This window comes from Schistocerca gregaria, chromosome 2 (assembly GCF_023897955.1).
Source record: "Schistocerca gregaria isolate iqSchGreg1 chromosome 2, iqSchGreg1.2, whole genome shotgun sequence".
NCBI classification, from domain to species: domain Eukaryota; kingdom Metazoa; phylum Arthropoda; class Insecta; order Orthoptera; family Acrididae; genus Schistocerca; species Schistocerca gregaria.
The window spans coordinates 650,166,817-650,186,098 of NC_064921.1; the positions used below are offsets into that span (position 1 = coordinate 650,166,817).

Below are 19,282 nucleotides of genomic sequence, written 5' to 3' on the forward strand. Positions count from 1 at the left end.
TTGCAAAGTATTATTTCAGAGCTATATCAGAAATGTAAGGACCATGGTATGCAGATTAGCATCTTCAAAATGAAAGTAATGTTAGTGGGAAAGATATATAAACAAATTTGAGTGCCAAATAGGAGGAACAAAGTTACAACAGGTGGACGGTTTCAAGTACTTAGGATTCATATTCCCACAGGATGGCAACATAGTGAAAGAACTGAAAGCGAGGTGTAGCAAAGCTAATGCAGTGAGTGCTCAGCTACGATCTACTCTCTTCTGCAAGAAGGAAGTCAGTACCAAGACTAAGTTATCTGTGAACTGTTCAATCTTTCGACCAACTTTGTTGTATGGGAGCGAAAGCTGGGTGGATTCAGCTTACCTTATCAGTAAGGTTGAGGTTAAGGATATGAAAGTGGCTATAGGATGATTGGAGGTACTAGTAGATGGGAACAATGGCAGGAGGGTGTCCACAATGAGTAAATCAAAGAAAAACTGGGAATGAACTCTATAGATGTAGCAGTCAGGGTGAACAGACTTAGATGGTGGGATCATGTTACACGCATGGGAGAAGCAAGGTTACCCAAGAGACTTATGGGTTCAGCAGTAGAGGATAGGAGGAGTCGGGGTAGACCAAGAAGAAGGTACATGGATTCGGTTAAGAATGATTTTGAAGTAATAGGCTTAACATTAGAAGAGGCACCAATGTTAGCACCAAATAGAGGATCATGGAGAAATTTTATAAGGGGACTGTGCTCCAGACTGAACGCTGAAAGGCATAATAAGCTTTAAATGATGATGATGATGATGATGATGATTGAGGAATACATGAATTGTCTGTTTTCAAAGTAGGGTGACTTTTTCCCTTCATTATAATGATACGAAGAACACATTTAAAAAAATAATTTATTCGATTTCATTGGACGATATTTTTAATGTATTTTTGGGTGGCTGTTTCATACTATTATTCAGCCATCTTAAAGCCATCCACTGTTTTCTTAATGCTGTTAACATATGACAATTATAGAAATGTGTGTGTGTGTGTGTGTGTGTGTGTGTGTGTGTGTGTGTGCGAGTGCGAGTGTGCACGCGAGTGTGTGCGCGCGTGCGCGAGAGTATATACCTATCCTTTTTTCCCCCTAAGGTAAGTCTTTCCGCTCCCGGGATTGAATGACTCCTTACCCTCTCCCTTATAACCCACATCCTTTCATCTTTCCTTTTCCTTCCCTCTTTCCTGACGAAGCAGCCGCCGGTTGCGAAAGCTCGAAATTCTGTGTGTGTGTGTGTGTTTGTGTGTTTTATTTATTGTGCCTATCTACAGGCACTTTCCCACTTGGTAAGTCTTGAAATCTTTGTTTTTAATGTGTGTGTGTGTGTGTGTATATATGATGTAAATAAAATAGAAAGAAACTTCCACATGGGAAAAATATATTAAAAACAAAGATTCCAAGACTTACCAAGCGGGAAAGCGCCGGTAGATAGGCACAATAAATAAAACACACACACAGAATTTCGAGCTTTCGCAACCGGCGGCTGCTTCGTCAGGAAAGAGGGAAGGAAAAGGAAAGATGAAAGGATGTGGGTTTTAAGGGAGAGGGTAAGGAGTCATTCCAATCCCAGGAGCAGAAAGACTTACCTTAGGGGGAAAAATGGAAAGGTATATAGTCGCGCGCGCGCGCGCGCACACACACACACACACACACACACACACACACACACACACACACACACACACACATATCCATCCATACATACACAGACACAAGCAGACATATTTAAAGGCAAAGAGTAAGGGCAGAGATGTAAGTCGAGGCGGAAGTGTGGAGGCAAAGATGTTGTTGAAAGACAGGTGAGGTATGAGTGGCGGCAACTTGAAATTAGCGGAGATTGAGGCCTGGTGGATAACGAGAAGAGAGGATATATTGAAGGGCAAGTTCCCATCTCCGGAGTTCGGATAGGTTGGTGTTGGTGGGAAGTATCCAGATAACCCGGACGGTGTAACACTGTGCCAAGATGTGCTGGCAGTGCACCAAGGCATACGAGGGGTCCATTCTGGTGCCCATGGCTGTTCCCTTTAATTGTTGGTATGTCTGGCCTTCAAAAGTGAAGAAGTTGTGGGTCAGCTGTGTATGTGCGGATGGATATGTGTGTGTGTGCGAGTGTACACCTGTCCTTTTTTTCCCCTAAGGGAAGTCTTTCCGCTCCCGGGATTGGAATGACTCCTTACCCTCTCCCTTAAAACCCACATCCTTTCATCTTTCCCTCTCCTTCCTGAAGAAGCAACCATCGGTTGCGAAAGCTAGTAATTCTGTGTGTGTGTTTGTGTGTTTTGTTCATGTGCCTGTCTGCCGGCGCTTTCCCGCTTGGTAAGTCTTGGAATCTTTGTTATATATATAGATAGGCACAATGAATAAAAAAAACACACACACACACAGAATTTCGAGCTTTCGCAACCGGCGGCTGCTTCGTCAGGAAAGAGGGAAGGAAAAGGAAAGATGAAAGGATGTGGGTTTTAAGGGAGAGGGTAAAGAGTCATTCCAATCCTGGGAGCGGAAAGACTTACGTTAGGGGGAAAAAAGGATAGGTGTATACTCGTGCGCGCGCACACACAAACACACACACACACACACACACACACACACACACACACACACACACACACACACACATCCATCCATACATACACAGACACAAGCAGACATTTTCATTTAACAGGAGTAATTTCTTGTATACAAATTCTACGGTCCTGAGAAAGGATGCTGATGACCACACTGTTCAGCACCCAACAGTTTTAAATCTGTGTGCCCATACTTGTATTTACACAGATATGATAAAACTTCTTTTACTATGTTTTATGTTGTATGTAGAAATATTTTGTTAACTGCAATATAATTTTAAATTTTTTCGAATACTATTGTCTATTACAAATCTTATGTAATTTCATAAGATACAAGAATGCTAATAAACAAGATTGAATTGAACACCACATGCTGTAGGAAGTAGACCTTTCAACATTCATACTTAGGGTTGAGGGTAGCAACCTCTCTATTGAAAGTGGATATGAACTGCCACAGTAACACCACCGTGTATCTGATGTGATGCTAGTGCTCAAAGTGGCCAGCATATAACTGGTGTGATATAAACTGGGAACATGCTGTTACTTCCATATTCCCTAGTCATTAAATGTCACAGTGAAAGTTTTCAATATAAATAGAAAATTCTAATTAAACAGTATTATGAAAAGGAAAGTTCTACTTACCAAATAGTGGAGAAGCTGAGTTGTAGATAGGCCAGCAAAAGACTGTCACAAAATAAGCTTTCTGTCATCAAGGCCTTTGTGTCAAAACTAGGTGACACACACACACACACACACACACACACACACACACACACACACACACACACACACAGTGTGGTTCAGCTGCCAGAGGCTGCAGTGCTGCAGTCATGTGTGTTTTGGGGGGGGGGGGGGGGGGGGGGGTCGCGCCTGTCATCTATTTTCGACAAAGGTCTTGATGGGGAAAACTTATATTGTAACTCTCCTTCCCCCCCCCCCCCCCCTCCTATATGTGACTCACCATCTCTGCTACATGGTAAGTAGCAACTTTCCTTTTCATAATACTGTTACATTCTATCCTGGATTCTCTATTGTTTGAAAATGTAACTAAAATAATACCACATCTCCTGTTAATGTCAACATACGGGTCACAGCATCAGAGCCATAACTGAATCATTGAGAACCCTTCAAGATCGGAAATTAATTGTGATCTGATGTGTTTCAGTTGAAAAGGAACTGTTTAAGAGTATAACCACATGCTTGGCACATACCATCTGGTGCTTTGCACCAATTAGACTTCATTTTACAAGTTTCTTTTTGGCTTTTAGTACATGGAAAACTAGGCACAATTTTTACATTCTTGGAGATCAGTTGCTGCTTCTTCTTACGACTATCCCTTTGCCCTTATCATTGCCTTTATGCCTTGTGTGTATCCATTGTGTTGATCTATTCTGCGTCCCAGATATCAAAATTGATCCTTATCCCTGGTTGTGACATTTAGTCCTCCAGCATATTTTTGCTTGCTGCTACAATCTATAGTGCTACAGTAGACTGAAAAATGCAACTTAATTTGCATTTTGAATGCTCTTCTCCACCCCTTACACACAACAGTCATCTCTCTCTCTCTCTCTCTCTCTCTCTCTCTCTCTCTCTCTCTCTCTCTCTCTCTCTCCCCCCCCTTCCCCTCCCTCCCCCCCCCCCCCCCCTTCACCCTCCCTCTCTCTCCCTTTCCCTCTGTGGTAATAATGCTTTATAGACATCACTTTATTAAAATATATGTTTTGACAAAATACAAGGTGATAAAGTTAGTGAGAAGTTTAACTATGACATATTGTTGATCATAGTTCCCAAAGTGTAAATGCAGTATATGTAATGTGTTTCAGGTTGATGAAGCAAAACAAGAACTTAAGGATGTTGTTGAATTTTTGAAGAATCCAGAAAAATTTTCAGCTTTGGGTGGGAAACTCCCTAAAGGAGTTCTGCTTGTTGGACCACCAGGCACTGGAAAAACCCTTCTAGCCCGTGCTGTAGCAGGTGAAGCTGGAGTCCCATTCTTTCATGCAGCTGGTCCAGAATTTGATGAGATTCTTGTCGGTCAAGGAGCTAGGAGAGTTCGTGATCTCTTCAGTGAGTTCCAAGTAGAATTTTATTAATTATTGTTAATTTGTGGCTATCTTAACCAAGTAATTAGATGTATCTGCATATGTAGAACTGATCCAGCCAAGCATCAAATCAATAATTATTAACTCAGCAAAATTTGCTCTTGTGTTCTGCACTCCACAGTTAGAAAGAGACAGGTAATAAATCCACATCTTAGTTGATGACAGCTTATCAGAATCGTTCACCTCCATTCACTACTTGAAAAGTGAAATTAAGTGATGCTGTGTCTGCTTCATAAGCAAGTTTTAACTCCTGTTATGATGTCCCTTGTGTTCTCTCGCTGTATTGTACTGTTCAGTTGTAAATAGCAGTTGTGTTCTGTGTTTATTGTAGTTAAGATTTTAACTTGACACAAAAAGACTGATAGTAGTATTTGCATGCATATGATTTCATTCTATTACATAGAATACATTTAGATGCTGCTGATGCTGTTTCATTGTGAGGACCATTATGCATTCATTTTCATTGTGGGTCTTGCAGTAACATTGCGAATAAAAAATGAGATGCATTCATTGCCTTCATAAATTTTGTTATTAATCAAAATCCAGAAATATATGTATTTATCTCAATTGTGAAGATGTATTTGCCTGCTGTCAAAGTGGTCATTGAGAAACTGAACATAGTTTTCAACCATGCATGTGATAATACAAGATAGACATGATTTTGTACACTACCATGTAGTTTTCACTGTAAGGACTGCATGGAATAAATTATGCCTAGGATTCTCCATGTCTGCTGGTATTTTAGGTGATGTGACATTGGAAAAGGCGTAAAGAGGCTGGCTGGAAAAAAATTATACAAAGAATTATTTTTCTCTCTTTTATGCACAACAGTTATAGAGCAGCTGGTGATTGCTTAGCCTCTTGTAATGGTCTTTAAACATTATTGCAGTATTTTATAGATTTTATTCATCTACAAGGGCTCTTCAGTTATTTTGCACCATTAAAGAATGTGCTTCTCGTTAAATAGTCACAAGTGAAAAGAGTGTGTATTTTTCATCTAATATGAAACTATGAGTTTTTTACAACCCAAGTAGGGGCTATTGAAATGACACTTTTAAATCCCTGCATGCTCAGTCAAGATGACCTTTACCCTTTGTGAGTTTGCAAGATGGTCAGATTTGCAGCATTTTGTGCTCAATATGGAACAGTGTTATGCAGGGAATGATATGCTATCCACTGGTACCTGCAAATAGTGTGCAAACTGTAGTGTGATAGAAGAAAGACAATGAGGGAACCTGTTTCAAAGATTGGGCAAAATATATCATTTGGTAACCTAGGTATATTATATTTGTTCAGCATTCGCAGATAATCGGTGTGATCTTACACATTATAACCTTCAGTCAAGGGAGAATAGAAATTGTGTTTTTTACAAGTTGGACATGTCAGCTCAAGATAGTATGCCTGCTCTTTCTCTTTGATAAGAATTTACACAAAAGTCTTATACTTAATCTATCTTTCACAGAGGCAGCAAAAGATCGTGCCCCATGTGTTATTTTTATTGATGAAATAGACTCTGTTGGAGCAAAACGTACAAACTCTGTTCTCCATCCATATGCAAATCAAACAATCAACCAGCTGTTATCGGAAATGGATGGGTAAGTTATATGTATGTATGTATCTATGTCTTTCTTTCTGCTGGTTGTACTATATTGAAGCTAAATGCTTTGGTATCAGTAAGTCAAAGATGTGAAATGCTCACCTGTAACATCTGCTAAGTATTGAAATGTTAAGTGAGTCAAAGTGCAGCTAAATAGTATCAGCTGACTATATGTAGTGCACGAGGAGAGATCGCTACATAGCTCAAAGGTATGCTGAATGGTACATAAAAGCACTTAAATTAGATATAGCTAGCTAGCTGTTAAACTTACGTACCTGTGTGTTAGCGTATGTCAAAAATACAGCTTCTTTCAACTGAAAACATTCTGACCTGTCTATTTGAGTATATATATATATTACAAAAGCATTTCTCACATATTGGTATCCAAGGGCTTTAGCAACAAGCTGCAGTAAGAAATCCGACATAGTTTCACTTTGTGTGTATAGAAAATTGTGTGAAGCTCAATTGAGTACTGAAATTGCATGGAACTCAGTTGTGTTAATTTCCCATGACAAGACTATTTTAAACATGTCACACATATGAGCACCAACACTGTCATTTTGTTTATCAGCGTAACGTCTATTAATCAGTAATATTTATCTAAAATAATTTCAATAATGTGCAATCGCTGGTTGCTTCATTTTGTTGTGACAGATATTGTATTGATGGTTAGATCAGTTTGCTGATTTTTGTGGTCGTAGAGATGACAAGCACTGTCAGCATTATTTTGGCAACTGCAAACTGTGCTGTCCAAAACAATGGAATACGACATAGGTTTACAATAGCATGTAAGAATGGTGTCATCTTTCTCAGTTGATACTATTTCCCGTGCATCTAAGGTAGAATATTGGAAATCATCAGAAATAGATTAAAGTTTTAGATCTATATTTTACTTCAGTGATAGAATTAGAAAATTCTTACAAATGGAGATAAAAAAGCAGTTTACAATCCATATATGTAATTACAGGATGAAAGAGGGCAAAATAAGTAGACAGTTTCTGATATAATCTCAATTTATTCTGTTTGGGGTGATTTATTGTTTCCCCCTTACTTGTTTTACATTTGAATTTGTCACATCTACATATTTTGTCTGTTGCAGTTTTCATCAGAATGAAGGAGTGATAGTCCTTGGAGCTACAAACAGGAGGGATGATTTAGATAAAGCTCTTCTCCGTCCAGGAAGATTTGATGTTGAAGTAACTGTAAGGATACTCCAGAAATTTACATTTTGTGTTCTGGTCATGTTAATGTGTAGAAAATAGTTCTTTGTTTCATTATTAGTGTCAGGAGTAAGTGCCTGATAGTCAGTTGCTCCAAAAAAATTACTTAAATTTCTTGTAGCTGATTGCCTAGATGTTATTTTAACAGCAGCAAAGACAATGTGGTGTGTTATCGGTCATGAAACTAAACTTGAGAAGGTAAATGATAAAACTCTCTGTTGATTAGCTACGAGACACATGGCATTAGATTCAAATCAGCGGTCATTAGATTCAGTGAATTCTTCCTAACAGTATCTGAAAACACAAGAACAAAGAGGGGACATTTCCATTATACTCAATTACACAGACATTTGTAGTTTTGTGAACTTAGTTGTTCAAGGGGCAACAAAAATATTAGATCACTGAAAACTTCATAACTAGTCAATGGGTCAAGGTACATTTCCTAAAATATGCAGTAGTAACACCTGTTTATAGGCAAATAACCCATAATTAGACCAATCTCCCCTATTTGTTCTTTCCTCCCCCACCCTCCAAAAGATTTCTTTACTGAATAAACGTTAGTTCTGGAAGAAATTTTGGCCTTTTCTGTGATGTTGGCAAAGCATTAGATTGCTTAATAATAAAATATTAGGGAAACTTCCACATTATTTTATGGTTGTGAAACCATTTCCTAGACATGTATGACCATGAATAACCAAAAATGGATCACATTAATTGTTGTGACAGTGCCACGACATTTAACAGTGCCGCCACGACAGTACACGCAAACGGCGATGGAGGCGCTCCGCAACTCTGCTGAGCGCGTGAGCGTCACCTAGCTACGAACGGCGCCGGCCGCATGTCACGGCACGGCAGTCAAATACGAGATACTGAGTTGTTATCATGTAACCAGCTATTGTTCCTAAGTGAGAGTGTTTGAATATCCACACAATTATTGGTGATTAAATGTTATAACACTTTTTGGAAGGACAGAGAGGCAGATTCCCGCAGAGGGGCTTACTGAGATAGCAGCTGATAGATCCGTGGGGAAATCCAAGTTAGAAATAACTACTTACACATAGGAGCGTCGACAATGCCGAAAGCCAAGAAGTGTTGCCGCAAACGCTTCTCATAATCCTCCCAGTCTTTAGCGGCCTCGTCATAAGGAGGGAATGGAGGCAGAGAAGAGGAAGACAGACGATGAGTAAGCGACGTCGACAGCGCCTGAATCGCAGCCATCAGCTGTGTTTGTTGTTCAGTGAGCGCTTGCATAAGCTGTTCAATGTCTGCCCCGTCACGAACACACAAATCCACAACGCAGTGAAAATATCCGACCTCGTTGCCAAAAAGTGTTGTAACCTTTAATCACCAATAATTGCGTGGATATTCAAACACTCTTACTTAGGAACAATAGCTGGTTACATGATAACAACTCAGTATCTCGTATTCGACTGCCGTGCCGTGACATGCGGCCGGCGCCGTTCGTAGCTAGGTGACGCTCCCGCGCTCAGCAGAGCTGCGCAGCGCCTCCATCGCCGTTTGCGTGTACTGTTGTGGCGGCACTGTTAAATGTCGTGGCACTGTCACAACATTAATAAATGATGCTACAGAAATAAAAGTAAATTTGCAGTGACGAAGCATTAAATATGATACCCAGCAAGATTCAGTTCCAGGTTCTGAACTGTTCTTGGCCTTCATAAATGATTTCCCTAAAGATATTTAAGTAATCTTCAGATACTTTAATATATTCTAATGATGCAAGTATACTGGCAATGGCTGAGTAGCATAAAGTTGTATTTAAATTGCCCATAAAAATGGCATATTACTGAGAAAATATACTAACAGTGTTATCCGACAAGATTTTGGCCACAAATTGGAGCCACATATAATACAGCATTACTGGCCTCTATTGTCCAGCAGTATTTGCAGCAATACATTCCTAGCCAAGAAGTTTTTCGTGGGGCCACACTGTGGCCACAAAATCGACGAACCCGAACTAGTGGAACTGAGTGCAATTCTACTGCTTTCACATTACACAAGGAATAAAATTAGAAAGAAGAGAAATTGGGCTTTGTGGATGCATGCTTTTTCAAGTAAGTGGAATGCTTTAGAAAATTTAACTCCTGAACTGAAGCTGGAAACATACTTTGCCCAGAGTTTTACAAGAATGTCGAAACACAACCGCAAATATCTTACACAAGCAATTGGTAAAAATTGCTGAAGTTGAAACAAACGCAGTGGAGTGTAAACAAGTTACATTTCAGTTGATGATCACTAGAGACTGGAAAATGTGCATTAGTTTTTGGCAAAATTGGCATCTCCATCTGGTGGTTTTTAGTGAAGACAAACAAAGCCTTCATTCTTTGGAACTGACCATTTGGAAAAAAAAGTACTGATTGGGAACATTTTGATTGGAATGCTTGGTTTTACGATAACGTCAACAGCTTTCTTCCCATTATGGCTTTAGTTTTCTTAGTTTGGCTGTATTTAAGCTTTCTACAATTGATTATTCAATTGAAAAGAGTAGCATTTTCGCCGCCAGTGTACTCAATGTGTCTGTGATTTAAGATGTTTCTGGACATTATTCCTCCCCCTCCCCCCCTCTCCCAATTTGACGATTGTAAAATCTGCAGAAAATTTAAGTTCAACCTTTTACGATATTTATGGCTGTGCAATCCATGCTTGACATCCTACAGACAGTAGCGCTATTTTCTATTAGGGAAAGAATTTCAGTGCACTTGGAAAAAACTGTACAGAGTGCACATGTTATATAGTGGTAGACAACGACAAGTGTAAACAAAATAGAATTTTCAATTTTTACTGCCAGAGGGGAGAGAAGAACAGCGGTGCTTGCAGGGCAGCAGTCCACAATCGTGTTCCGTGAAAGCTGAAGTGACGCAGGGCTCACCAATTTCTTCTGGTATTGTAAGGATCCCACTTGAAATTCGTGATGGTGTTCCAGTCTTAGTCACTTCACTCACTCCAAGATAAGAAAACAGTGAGCAATGAACAACAAACAGCATGTGGGAACAACTATCACACAATTCCTTGTTGATATAGTTGCCAACATAAATCAGAAAGTTAACTTCACTTAAATGTTAAAGCATTAGTTTACAGGAGATTTGTCACAAGTTAAAGTTAATCATTAATTCGTAATATTGAACTTTATATTGTGGGTGTAGTGAAATGAGCAAGTGAATTAAACATGTTACCATTACTTAAATAAAATTTTTTTGGTTGGGGAAGTATAGGTTTGGTATGAAAGATAGATTAAAAAGCAGTGTAGTCATTTAATTTTATAATTATTTATTTATCAGTGTTAAACTGTGGGAGAGTCAAAATACAGAGAATTGGGTAGTGTCTGATTCTCGTTGCATGTTTCCTGTAGTAAGATGTTGCTTTAATGAAATATGCACATCAGCCGGCCGCTACGGTCGCAGGTTCGAATCCTGCCTCGGGCATGGATGTGTGTGCTGTCCTTAGGTTAGTTAGGTTTAAGTAGTTCTAGGGGACTGATGACGACAGATGTTATGTCCCATAGTGCTCAGAGCCAAGCCAAATATGCACATCAGCGGTGCATCTGCCCAATGTAAAGGAATCATGTTTATAACAAAAAGTTTACTGTGCTTTGGTCCACACCATAGCGTGAGACACACGCTTCCCAGTAGCTGCAGTTCCAAAAGATTCTCAAATGCTTTTGTGTCATATTTTTTAGGCAGACTACTACTATTAGTTCCCTTCCTACGACCAGCGCCTGCTGTCAATGTTTCTTCAAATTGTGCTCTGTAGTTATGTGTTGTTTCAAATTGTTAGGCTTGAAGTGAGAAACCTAATTGTTGACTTTTTAGGCAAGCACATTTTACAATCAAAAAGTATTCATTCTCCTGATCTGGATATAAAATTGAAGTAATCATTGAAATGGAGCATCAGATTTTCATGAGTTGTAGACCTAGAATCTGATTCCATGATTTAATTTTGTCAGTCAATCCGGTATCAAAAAGTAGTGCTTAATGTGAACTCGGCAACCAAAAAGCAATAAACAGCCGAAACCGAGGTCTTCACACTCACACTTGATTGTTTACATCAGTTGCGTGCACACTGGCATAGCAACACACTTGCATGAGCCAAACTTGTCAGAACATAATACCCACGTATGGTTCGGCATCATATTTGTCAGGAATAGTAGGAACCTAATTAATGACTAACAGATTGGAAAAAAGTCAACAGAAGTTAAAGAGTCCACTGAAGTTTTCCAAAACTAACTTAAAAGTTGGTCCGTTACTCGGTAAACTAACTTTATTAACTAATGTTTAACTAGTTAATGGCCTTGCACTCAGATGTGCTTGTTGAGGATGTCAGAGCATTGTTAATGGCATAGTTCAAGCCTGACCAATAGTGGTGTTTGAAGCAATCACAGTTCACAACATGTACCACCTGTATTGACGCGTTAGAACGTCCACATTATACCAACAATTGAACTTAAACTAACAGACAAAACGTATGCGTTTCCTTGTTATAAAATGCAAGGCTCCACAGCTGAGTACTATGTTGCAGCGTGTATTTTAAATAAATCATTCAACCGTCCACAATTGTTCGGTAACAGAGCATAAACACATTAATAAGTTGCGTATATGCACTTTTTATTTTGCAACTGAGTTGTTATGCACATTATCTTTCCAAATTGGGCTTTGCCAAGTGATGTACGATACCATTAACTGAAAATTGGTTACATTTTTTATGTTTATTTGCAGAAAGTAAGCTATTTCAAACTATCCATGAAAAAATATTTCATCTGGACACAGTTCGCTATGAAATAGTGACTCTTTGTTGGTTTGCCATTTTGAAGCAGAATTTGCATCTATTTCACATTTATCACAAAACACGAATTTTGCCAGTCCCTAACAGTCCCTTTCTGGTTTTAGCTACTGATTATGCGTACGGAAGTGTATTGTATCACTTTGAAGTGCATTATTCATAAAAAATTCTCTTTGTGCCAAAGTATGCAATGCTTTGGTAGAAGGACTGAAGGTTTTCATTAAGTTTGAATGGAAAAACAATTTTTATTTATATTTTATTTTTGTTCACCAGTGCACACCACTGCTTAATCTATCAACCCCTGCTTCAGGTACATTTTGAGGTATTGTGAAACTCATGACATCAAATGCAAACTACACAAATGAAGAGCCACATACACTTCCGTTCTTCCTGTGCAACTTTTTTGTCTTGCATTTGGCATAGGTTTCAAGACTTTGGAATTTGCATGATTCAGCAAGTGTGATTAAGAGCTCATCAACAACTGATTTCCAACTGTTAACCCCCCCTCCCCTAGATTGTATACATTAATTTTGACATCCCATAGTTCTGGTTATAGATGAATCACATTTCTCCATTGTTGTACACAACAAACAACTGAAACAGATATGGCTATATGTATGCACGCAAACTTTCAGACAAAAGCAAAACGGTATTGTTTTCTTTCAGACACATGAATGCATCACTGTTGGTAAGAGAAGTAGAAATGAAAGTGAGAGTGAAAGGGAAGCATTTACAAAGGACAGAGATAGTTATTGGCCTGAAATACAAAATATTCTCTGCCCTTGGTGGGCTACACTGGCAATCCTGTGGCAGTACTTTGGCAGCTATCTGCAACATCAACAATACTGCCTAGCTGTATTGCCATCTACTGCAGCCACATTGCAACGTCAACAGCAACACTAATGCTGCCAAATATTGCTGTAACACATGAGCCACCTAAATGGCCTTGAGTAAAAGAGCAGTGGGATCAAAAAATCAGTGTGGGTAGATAAGAATTAGTTGTGATTTGATGTTAATATGCTTTACAGTAATAACCTGTAGTGTAAATAATTTGTAGAATTCAACCATTGTTTAATGGGATGTTACGTAATTCAGTTGTGTGTTTCAAAAGACGGACCTCTCATCATCAATTGCTGGATCTAAATGGATGATTTTAATGTAAGACAAGTACCCATAGTCCAATGTATTTTTTATTTTATGAGTGATTCAGATGTGTTGTTGTTTTTAGTGTTTTGTCCATGTGATCTGAATATCGTTGAATTATGTGAAGTAAGGTTAAAGTGGTTGAATACTATTGCTCATAAACTGAATATTTGTCACACCTCACTGGCTTATTCTTGAAATCTCTACATTCATGTGTGCATATAGGAGTTCATAAGACAGCAAATCTTTGTGGAAACGAGCGGTTTAAATTACTGATAAATTTTTATCCTTTTTGCTAAATGGCATGCATGGGCTTTCAATTTTTGTTTATTTTGGTAGTTTTGTCATTTTACGTTGATGACACATGCTTTGTTTATTTGTTGTTATATCTTTGCAATTTTCAAGCTGTTAGGTTAGTTTCATTATTGCTACTGTGGCTTTAATCATGTATGCCCCACTGTCTATTTGCGCTAAAGAAGAGCAACGTTCAGTGATCCATTTTTTCCGGTCGGAAGGCTTATCAGGAGCCGAAATACATCGAAGACTATTGGTACAGTACAGGAACAGTGTTTTGCCACAACAGTGTGTCTACAAATGGATTGAAAAATTTCGAAATGGTTGCATAAGTGTTACACATGATGAAGGAGGCGGACGACTGTTTACCGCCACAAATGAAGAAACCATTGAACATTCACATGAAATGATTCTCTTAGACAGACGATGAACTATTGACAAAATGGCACATCGTCTGCAAATTATTCATGGTTCTGCCTACGAAATCATCCTCAACAGACTTGGGTCTCGTAAAGTTTGTGTAAGGTTGGTCCCAAAACAAATCACACATCTGCAAAAAACATTTGGATTGCCAAGGTAATGAAGGGGACAACTTCTTAGACAGGATCATTACTGATTACGAAACATGGAGCCATCTTTATGAGCCCGAGAGTAAATGGCAGAGTATGGAATGGAAACATCCAAATTTGCCGTGTAAGAAAAAGTTCAAGGTCCAACCATCTGCAGGAAAACTGATGCTTACAGTTTTTTAGGATGCTCAAGGTCCAGTACTGAAATATTATGGGGAAAGGGGCACAACAATAAACAGTGCACGATACAGTGAGATGCTTATTGCCAGGCTAAAGCCTGCAATTCAAAGCAAATGCCGAGGATTGTTGTCAAAAGGTGTTGTGTTGTTGCATGACTATGTCCGTCCGCATACTGCTGCCCACACTGCTGAAACGCTCCAGGAACTCAAATGTGAAGTACTGGATCCTCCTCCATATAGTCCCGATCTTGCCCCTTCTGAGTATCACTGGTTTGGTCCACTCAGACAGGCATTGAGGGGCCATCAATTTACCTCAGACGAAGCAGTGAAAGAAGGGGTGCATTCCTGGCTTGCAGCTCAACCAAGAATCTTCTTTTGTGAGGGCATCAGGAAGCTTGTACAGCTATGGGCCAAGTGCATTGAAATGCAAGAAGACCATGTCGAAAAAGTTCTTGTAAGTTTCCTATTTGATTACCATAAAATTTTATAACCACTTTGCGGATAATAATTGACTTACCCTCGTATTATTAATATGTGTTTGAAATGTTTCGATCAACTGTCTGTTGTGTATGTATACAATATGTTGTTGAGTGCAGAGTTGCATAACTCATCTTTAGATGTTCCTACAACTTTCCAATCAATCAGTCTGCTGGTGCAGACACAAGTGTTTTGGAGCACACTTTTCAGTGCACGGTGTTGAACATGGGCCTCTGTAACAGGCAAGTCCTGCATGTTCCCATGTTCACCCGATTGGATGAATTATCTTTCTTATCACAGTAGTTCGATTGTCACGTTGAGATACACTGTCATCCAGGTGAGTGGCTGCTCAAAATATCCACCACACCATGGACTCATGTTAGTGAAGTCAATGTCAGGTTTCTATAGGACCTGTGGTAGTTATTGAAGGCAACATGACACCTGTGGACTACTTGAACATTATTGTGGACCACTTGCACCTCTTCATGCTTGAAGTTTTTACCAATGGTGATGGCATCTGCCAGCAAGATAACTGTGTGTCACAGCACCAAACTTGTGGTACAATGGTTGGAGGAACTAGATGGTGAACATGAAATTCACCTGATCTGAATCCAATGGCAAATGTCTGGGATGCCATCAGGTGCCACCTCTGTGCTCACAAATCACCAGCCTGTAATTTGTGGAAATTTTGTAATTAGCATAAACATCTGTTGGCACATATCTTCAGAAAAATATCAATAAATTGTTAAATCCATGCCACACAGAATCACTACTGTATTGTTCTCCAAAAGTGAAGAACTTCACCATTAAAACGGTGGTCAGAATGCTTTGGCTCATCAATGTGTCAAATTGATAGTGTCAACAAGTATGTTAAGTCATGTCTCTACAATAGAGATACTTACAACTGTCTTGCATAAACTCACCCCTTCCTCCTTCTCTGGACTGTTCACGAACCACTAACATGCAAGCTGCTGTAGAACAGCCATATCAAAAGTTTGTGTTAGTCAACAGTTAGTGCTCCTTAATATGCTTGCTGTTGTGTAATATCAAACTAGCACAAGGCAAAACTCATTCAAATAGTTATGTGCATTAGATTGAATTATAGAAAGACAATACACATACATTAGGACTGTCCAAACAATCTACTGTGGAACACATTGAAGAAATTGAACACCATTCACAGAGAAGAAATATTGTGTAAGACCCCACTGTCATTAGAAGCATGTACTAATTCATTTATGAATCCTGTTGTGAAAGGTTTATTAAAATCATTAAAGAAGACATTAGCTAGACATACATACCTTGAATTTAGTATAGTTTTTTTTTTAGAAGCTTGACTTGCATGTTTCATAACACCGTTAGTTTTTCAGACAGGTTTATGAATGTCAGTATTTGTTGGTAATGTCTTTTTTACCTATGAACATGTAAAGTAGGCTTTCAAAATACATTGTTTATGTGTACGCCATTTTAATGCTCACTGTATTAAGTAACTGAGTGATCGGACAGTCATATGGTTGTCTGAAGGTAGAATTATATAATTCTGAAATCTAAAATATGTTATGCATCCAAGCAACAAAAATAAAAACAGCTGATTGGAACATATTAAACACATATTTTTACTAGCGTTTTGATTTCTTAGACTTTTCAAATGCTTATGTTTTGAAATGGAAAATTCTTTGGTTTTCAGGTGCCTGTGCCAGATTATGTAGGACGTAAGGAAATCCTTGACCTATACTTGGGCCGTATACTCAGCAAGGATGTTGATGTTGAAATGTTAGCTCGAGGTACTACTGGTTTCACAGGAGCAGATCTTGAAAATATGGTGAACCAAGCTGCACTGAGAGCAGCTATTGATGGTGCTGATTCTGTTTCCATGAAGCACCTTGAAAATGCAAGAGACAAAGTCCTTATGGGTAAGCAAATGCAATATTTTCTTCCCTAATTACTCCCTACCACATCACTCCCTCTCCTTTTTTGTGCACAAGTAAACGGAAACTTTGTAAGTTTATACTAATTTTTTGTGGGTGTGGGTGGCCTGTTAGCATAAATCAGAAAAAATAAATACAACAGAAAAGGAATTGGACAGATCCCAGGATGAGTAATTCCTAGCGTTATTCGACTGGGGCATCCGGTTTGCAGTCCACTTTTCCAAAATTACTTCCTGCTTCCTATTGCTGAAATAGGATTTTAGCAGATTATTTAATAAGCCAGTGATGATGTACTGAAGATGCAAGGATGTCAACATTAGGAGTGCTAAAGAAATACACTACTAAATTCAGAGAACAGGATGAATAGGTGGAAAGAGTACTTTGGAGATCACTACAATTGGAAAGAATTGTCTGTTGACATGATATAAGAAGAAATGAGTGTCTATTGGGAAGACTTCCAGGATCCAATATTTGAATGTGACTTTTTCAGAGCTTTGGAAGGTTTGCAATGTTCTAGTGAAATTTCTTAAATAATTTGAGTAATTGGCAACCAAATAATTATTCAAATTGATATATGGAATTTGAGATTGGAGACATACAATTTAACTTTCAGAAGACTTATCACCCACCACTTCTGAAGCTAAAAGAAATGCAGATAAATGCAATAATTGCTATACAGTTGCAAGAATAATATACCGAAAAATGGAGAAGAAACTTGATATGTGTTATATGACAATCAATTTGACTTTAGGGAAGGTATGCAGTTATGACATTGTGCTTTATAATTTAGGGAAGAATTACAAAAAATCTGCACACTTACAAAGGATTTGTCAACACAGCAAATGTTAGAGACTAAAATGGAGACAGATCTTCAGACACTCAGGAAAATTGTTGTAAACTACAGGCAAAGAGGGGTAATTTACAACTTGTACAATAGTAAAGAATAGGAATGAAAGACGAAGAGAGAAGTGCTCTCAATAAACATAGTGTAAGAATAGGAATGAAAGACGAAGAGAGAAGTGCTCTCAATAAACATAGTGTAAGGCAAGGCTGAAGTCTTTTTCACCTACTGTTCAGCAAAGAATGTATAAGAATCAGATTGCAACTGTCAAAGAGGGCATTCTTCCCTCTAAGAAGTCTACTAATAACAAATGCAGGCCTCACTTTCAGAGAAATTTCTAAGAATGTATACAAGGGAATCACGGACACTGAGAAAACTGAGAAATGAAAGAATCAGAGCATTCGAGATGTGGCACTATAAAAATATTCTTGAAATTTGTAGACTCTCACAAAATGAGTTTGCCCTCCACACAATTGTTAAGGAAAGAAATATTTAGAAAATACGTACAAGAAGGTACAGGATGAGAGGACATGTCAAAAAGAGGGAGTAATTTCAATTTTGTTAGAGGGTGCTGTGCAGTGCAAGACAGAGATTAGAATACACCCAACAAATTATTGGATTAAGCGCTACTGAAATGAATAGATTGGCACAACAGAAGCAGTTGCATGACGCATCAAACCAGTTTAAAGACTGATGACTCAAAAACATTGTGCTGGAAGTTCCACATTAACAGTTTGCTGTTATCATTATCAAAGGCTTTTGTCAGTTCATGTAATGTTCCCACTCGCAAACAGTACTGGTTAAGGACTCATAGGTGACATTCACAGATAAGGTTTTCTGTTCAGCCAGTATACTTGTTTCAGAGTCCAATGCCTTTTTACTTATATCTGGTGGTGATGTTGAATAATCTTAGCATAATTCTTTTAATGCTTTTGAAAATACTGTTAGAAGTGAATTTACTCGGAGGTTGCTCACATTTGTCACTTGTAGCGACCTACAGAACTCTAGTGTTTGTAGGAGATTATTTCATCACTCATACTGGGAAGTTGTTGCTGTCAGACATTTGCTGTTGTTTTATCAATAATACAATTAACTGACCCCTCCCCCCCCCCCCCCCCAACCCTTCTCAAGCACCCCCCTTCCCCCCCACCCCCACCCCCAGCCCTCACACGCACACAGACACACACACACACACACACACACACACACACACACCAGGTAGGCATAAGTAGTGGTAATAATTTTATCTTGGAACTCTTCCATTTGGTCCGTGTTTGCATAGAAAAACAACAATATCAGAAGTTGAGTCCGCCTTGATGCAAAACACCTTGTTATATGTTTAATTTCTTTATTTTCCCAAACTAGTTTCTGCTACAAATATCACCATCATCAGTGGGCTTTTTTAATCTTATTTATTGCAAGTTACATAATGTTTTTGAGCATTATTTTTGCTGTCTGCAACATATTTACTCCGTAATTAGGAATGATGTTGTTGGCAGAGCAAATTTTGTTGTACTTGAGGTTCAAGTTTGTTTGGTG

The 19,282-nt window shown here is 38.6% G+C and overlaps 1 protein-coding gene across 1 annotated transcript in view; it reads left to right on the forward strand.

Moving 5' to 3' along the window:
- LOC126334683 (ATP-dependent zinc metalloprotease YME1L-like) overlaps positions 1 to 19,282 on the forward strand; it is a 105,386-nt gene that overhangs the window by 58,198 nt on the left and 27,906 nt on the right. The window contains exons 7-10 of the mRNA XM_049997159.1: positions 4,423 to 4,666; positions 6,164 to 6,296; positions 7,398 to 7,500; positions 16,662 to 16,887. Of these exons, the coding sequence (XP_049853116.1) occupies positions 4,423 to 4,666; positions 6,164 to 6,296; positions 7,398 to 7,500; positions 16,662 to 16,887 (706 nt within the window). The remainder of the gene's footprint in view (positions 1 to 4,422; positions 4,667 to 6,163; positions 6,297 to 7,397; positions 7,501 to 16,661; positions 16,888 to 19,282) is intronic.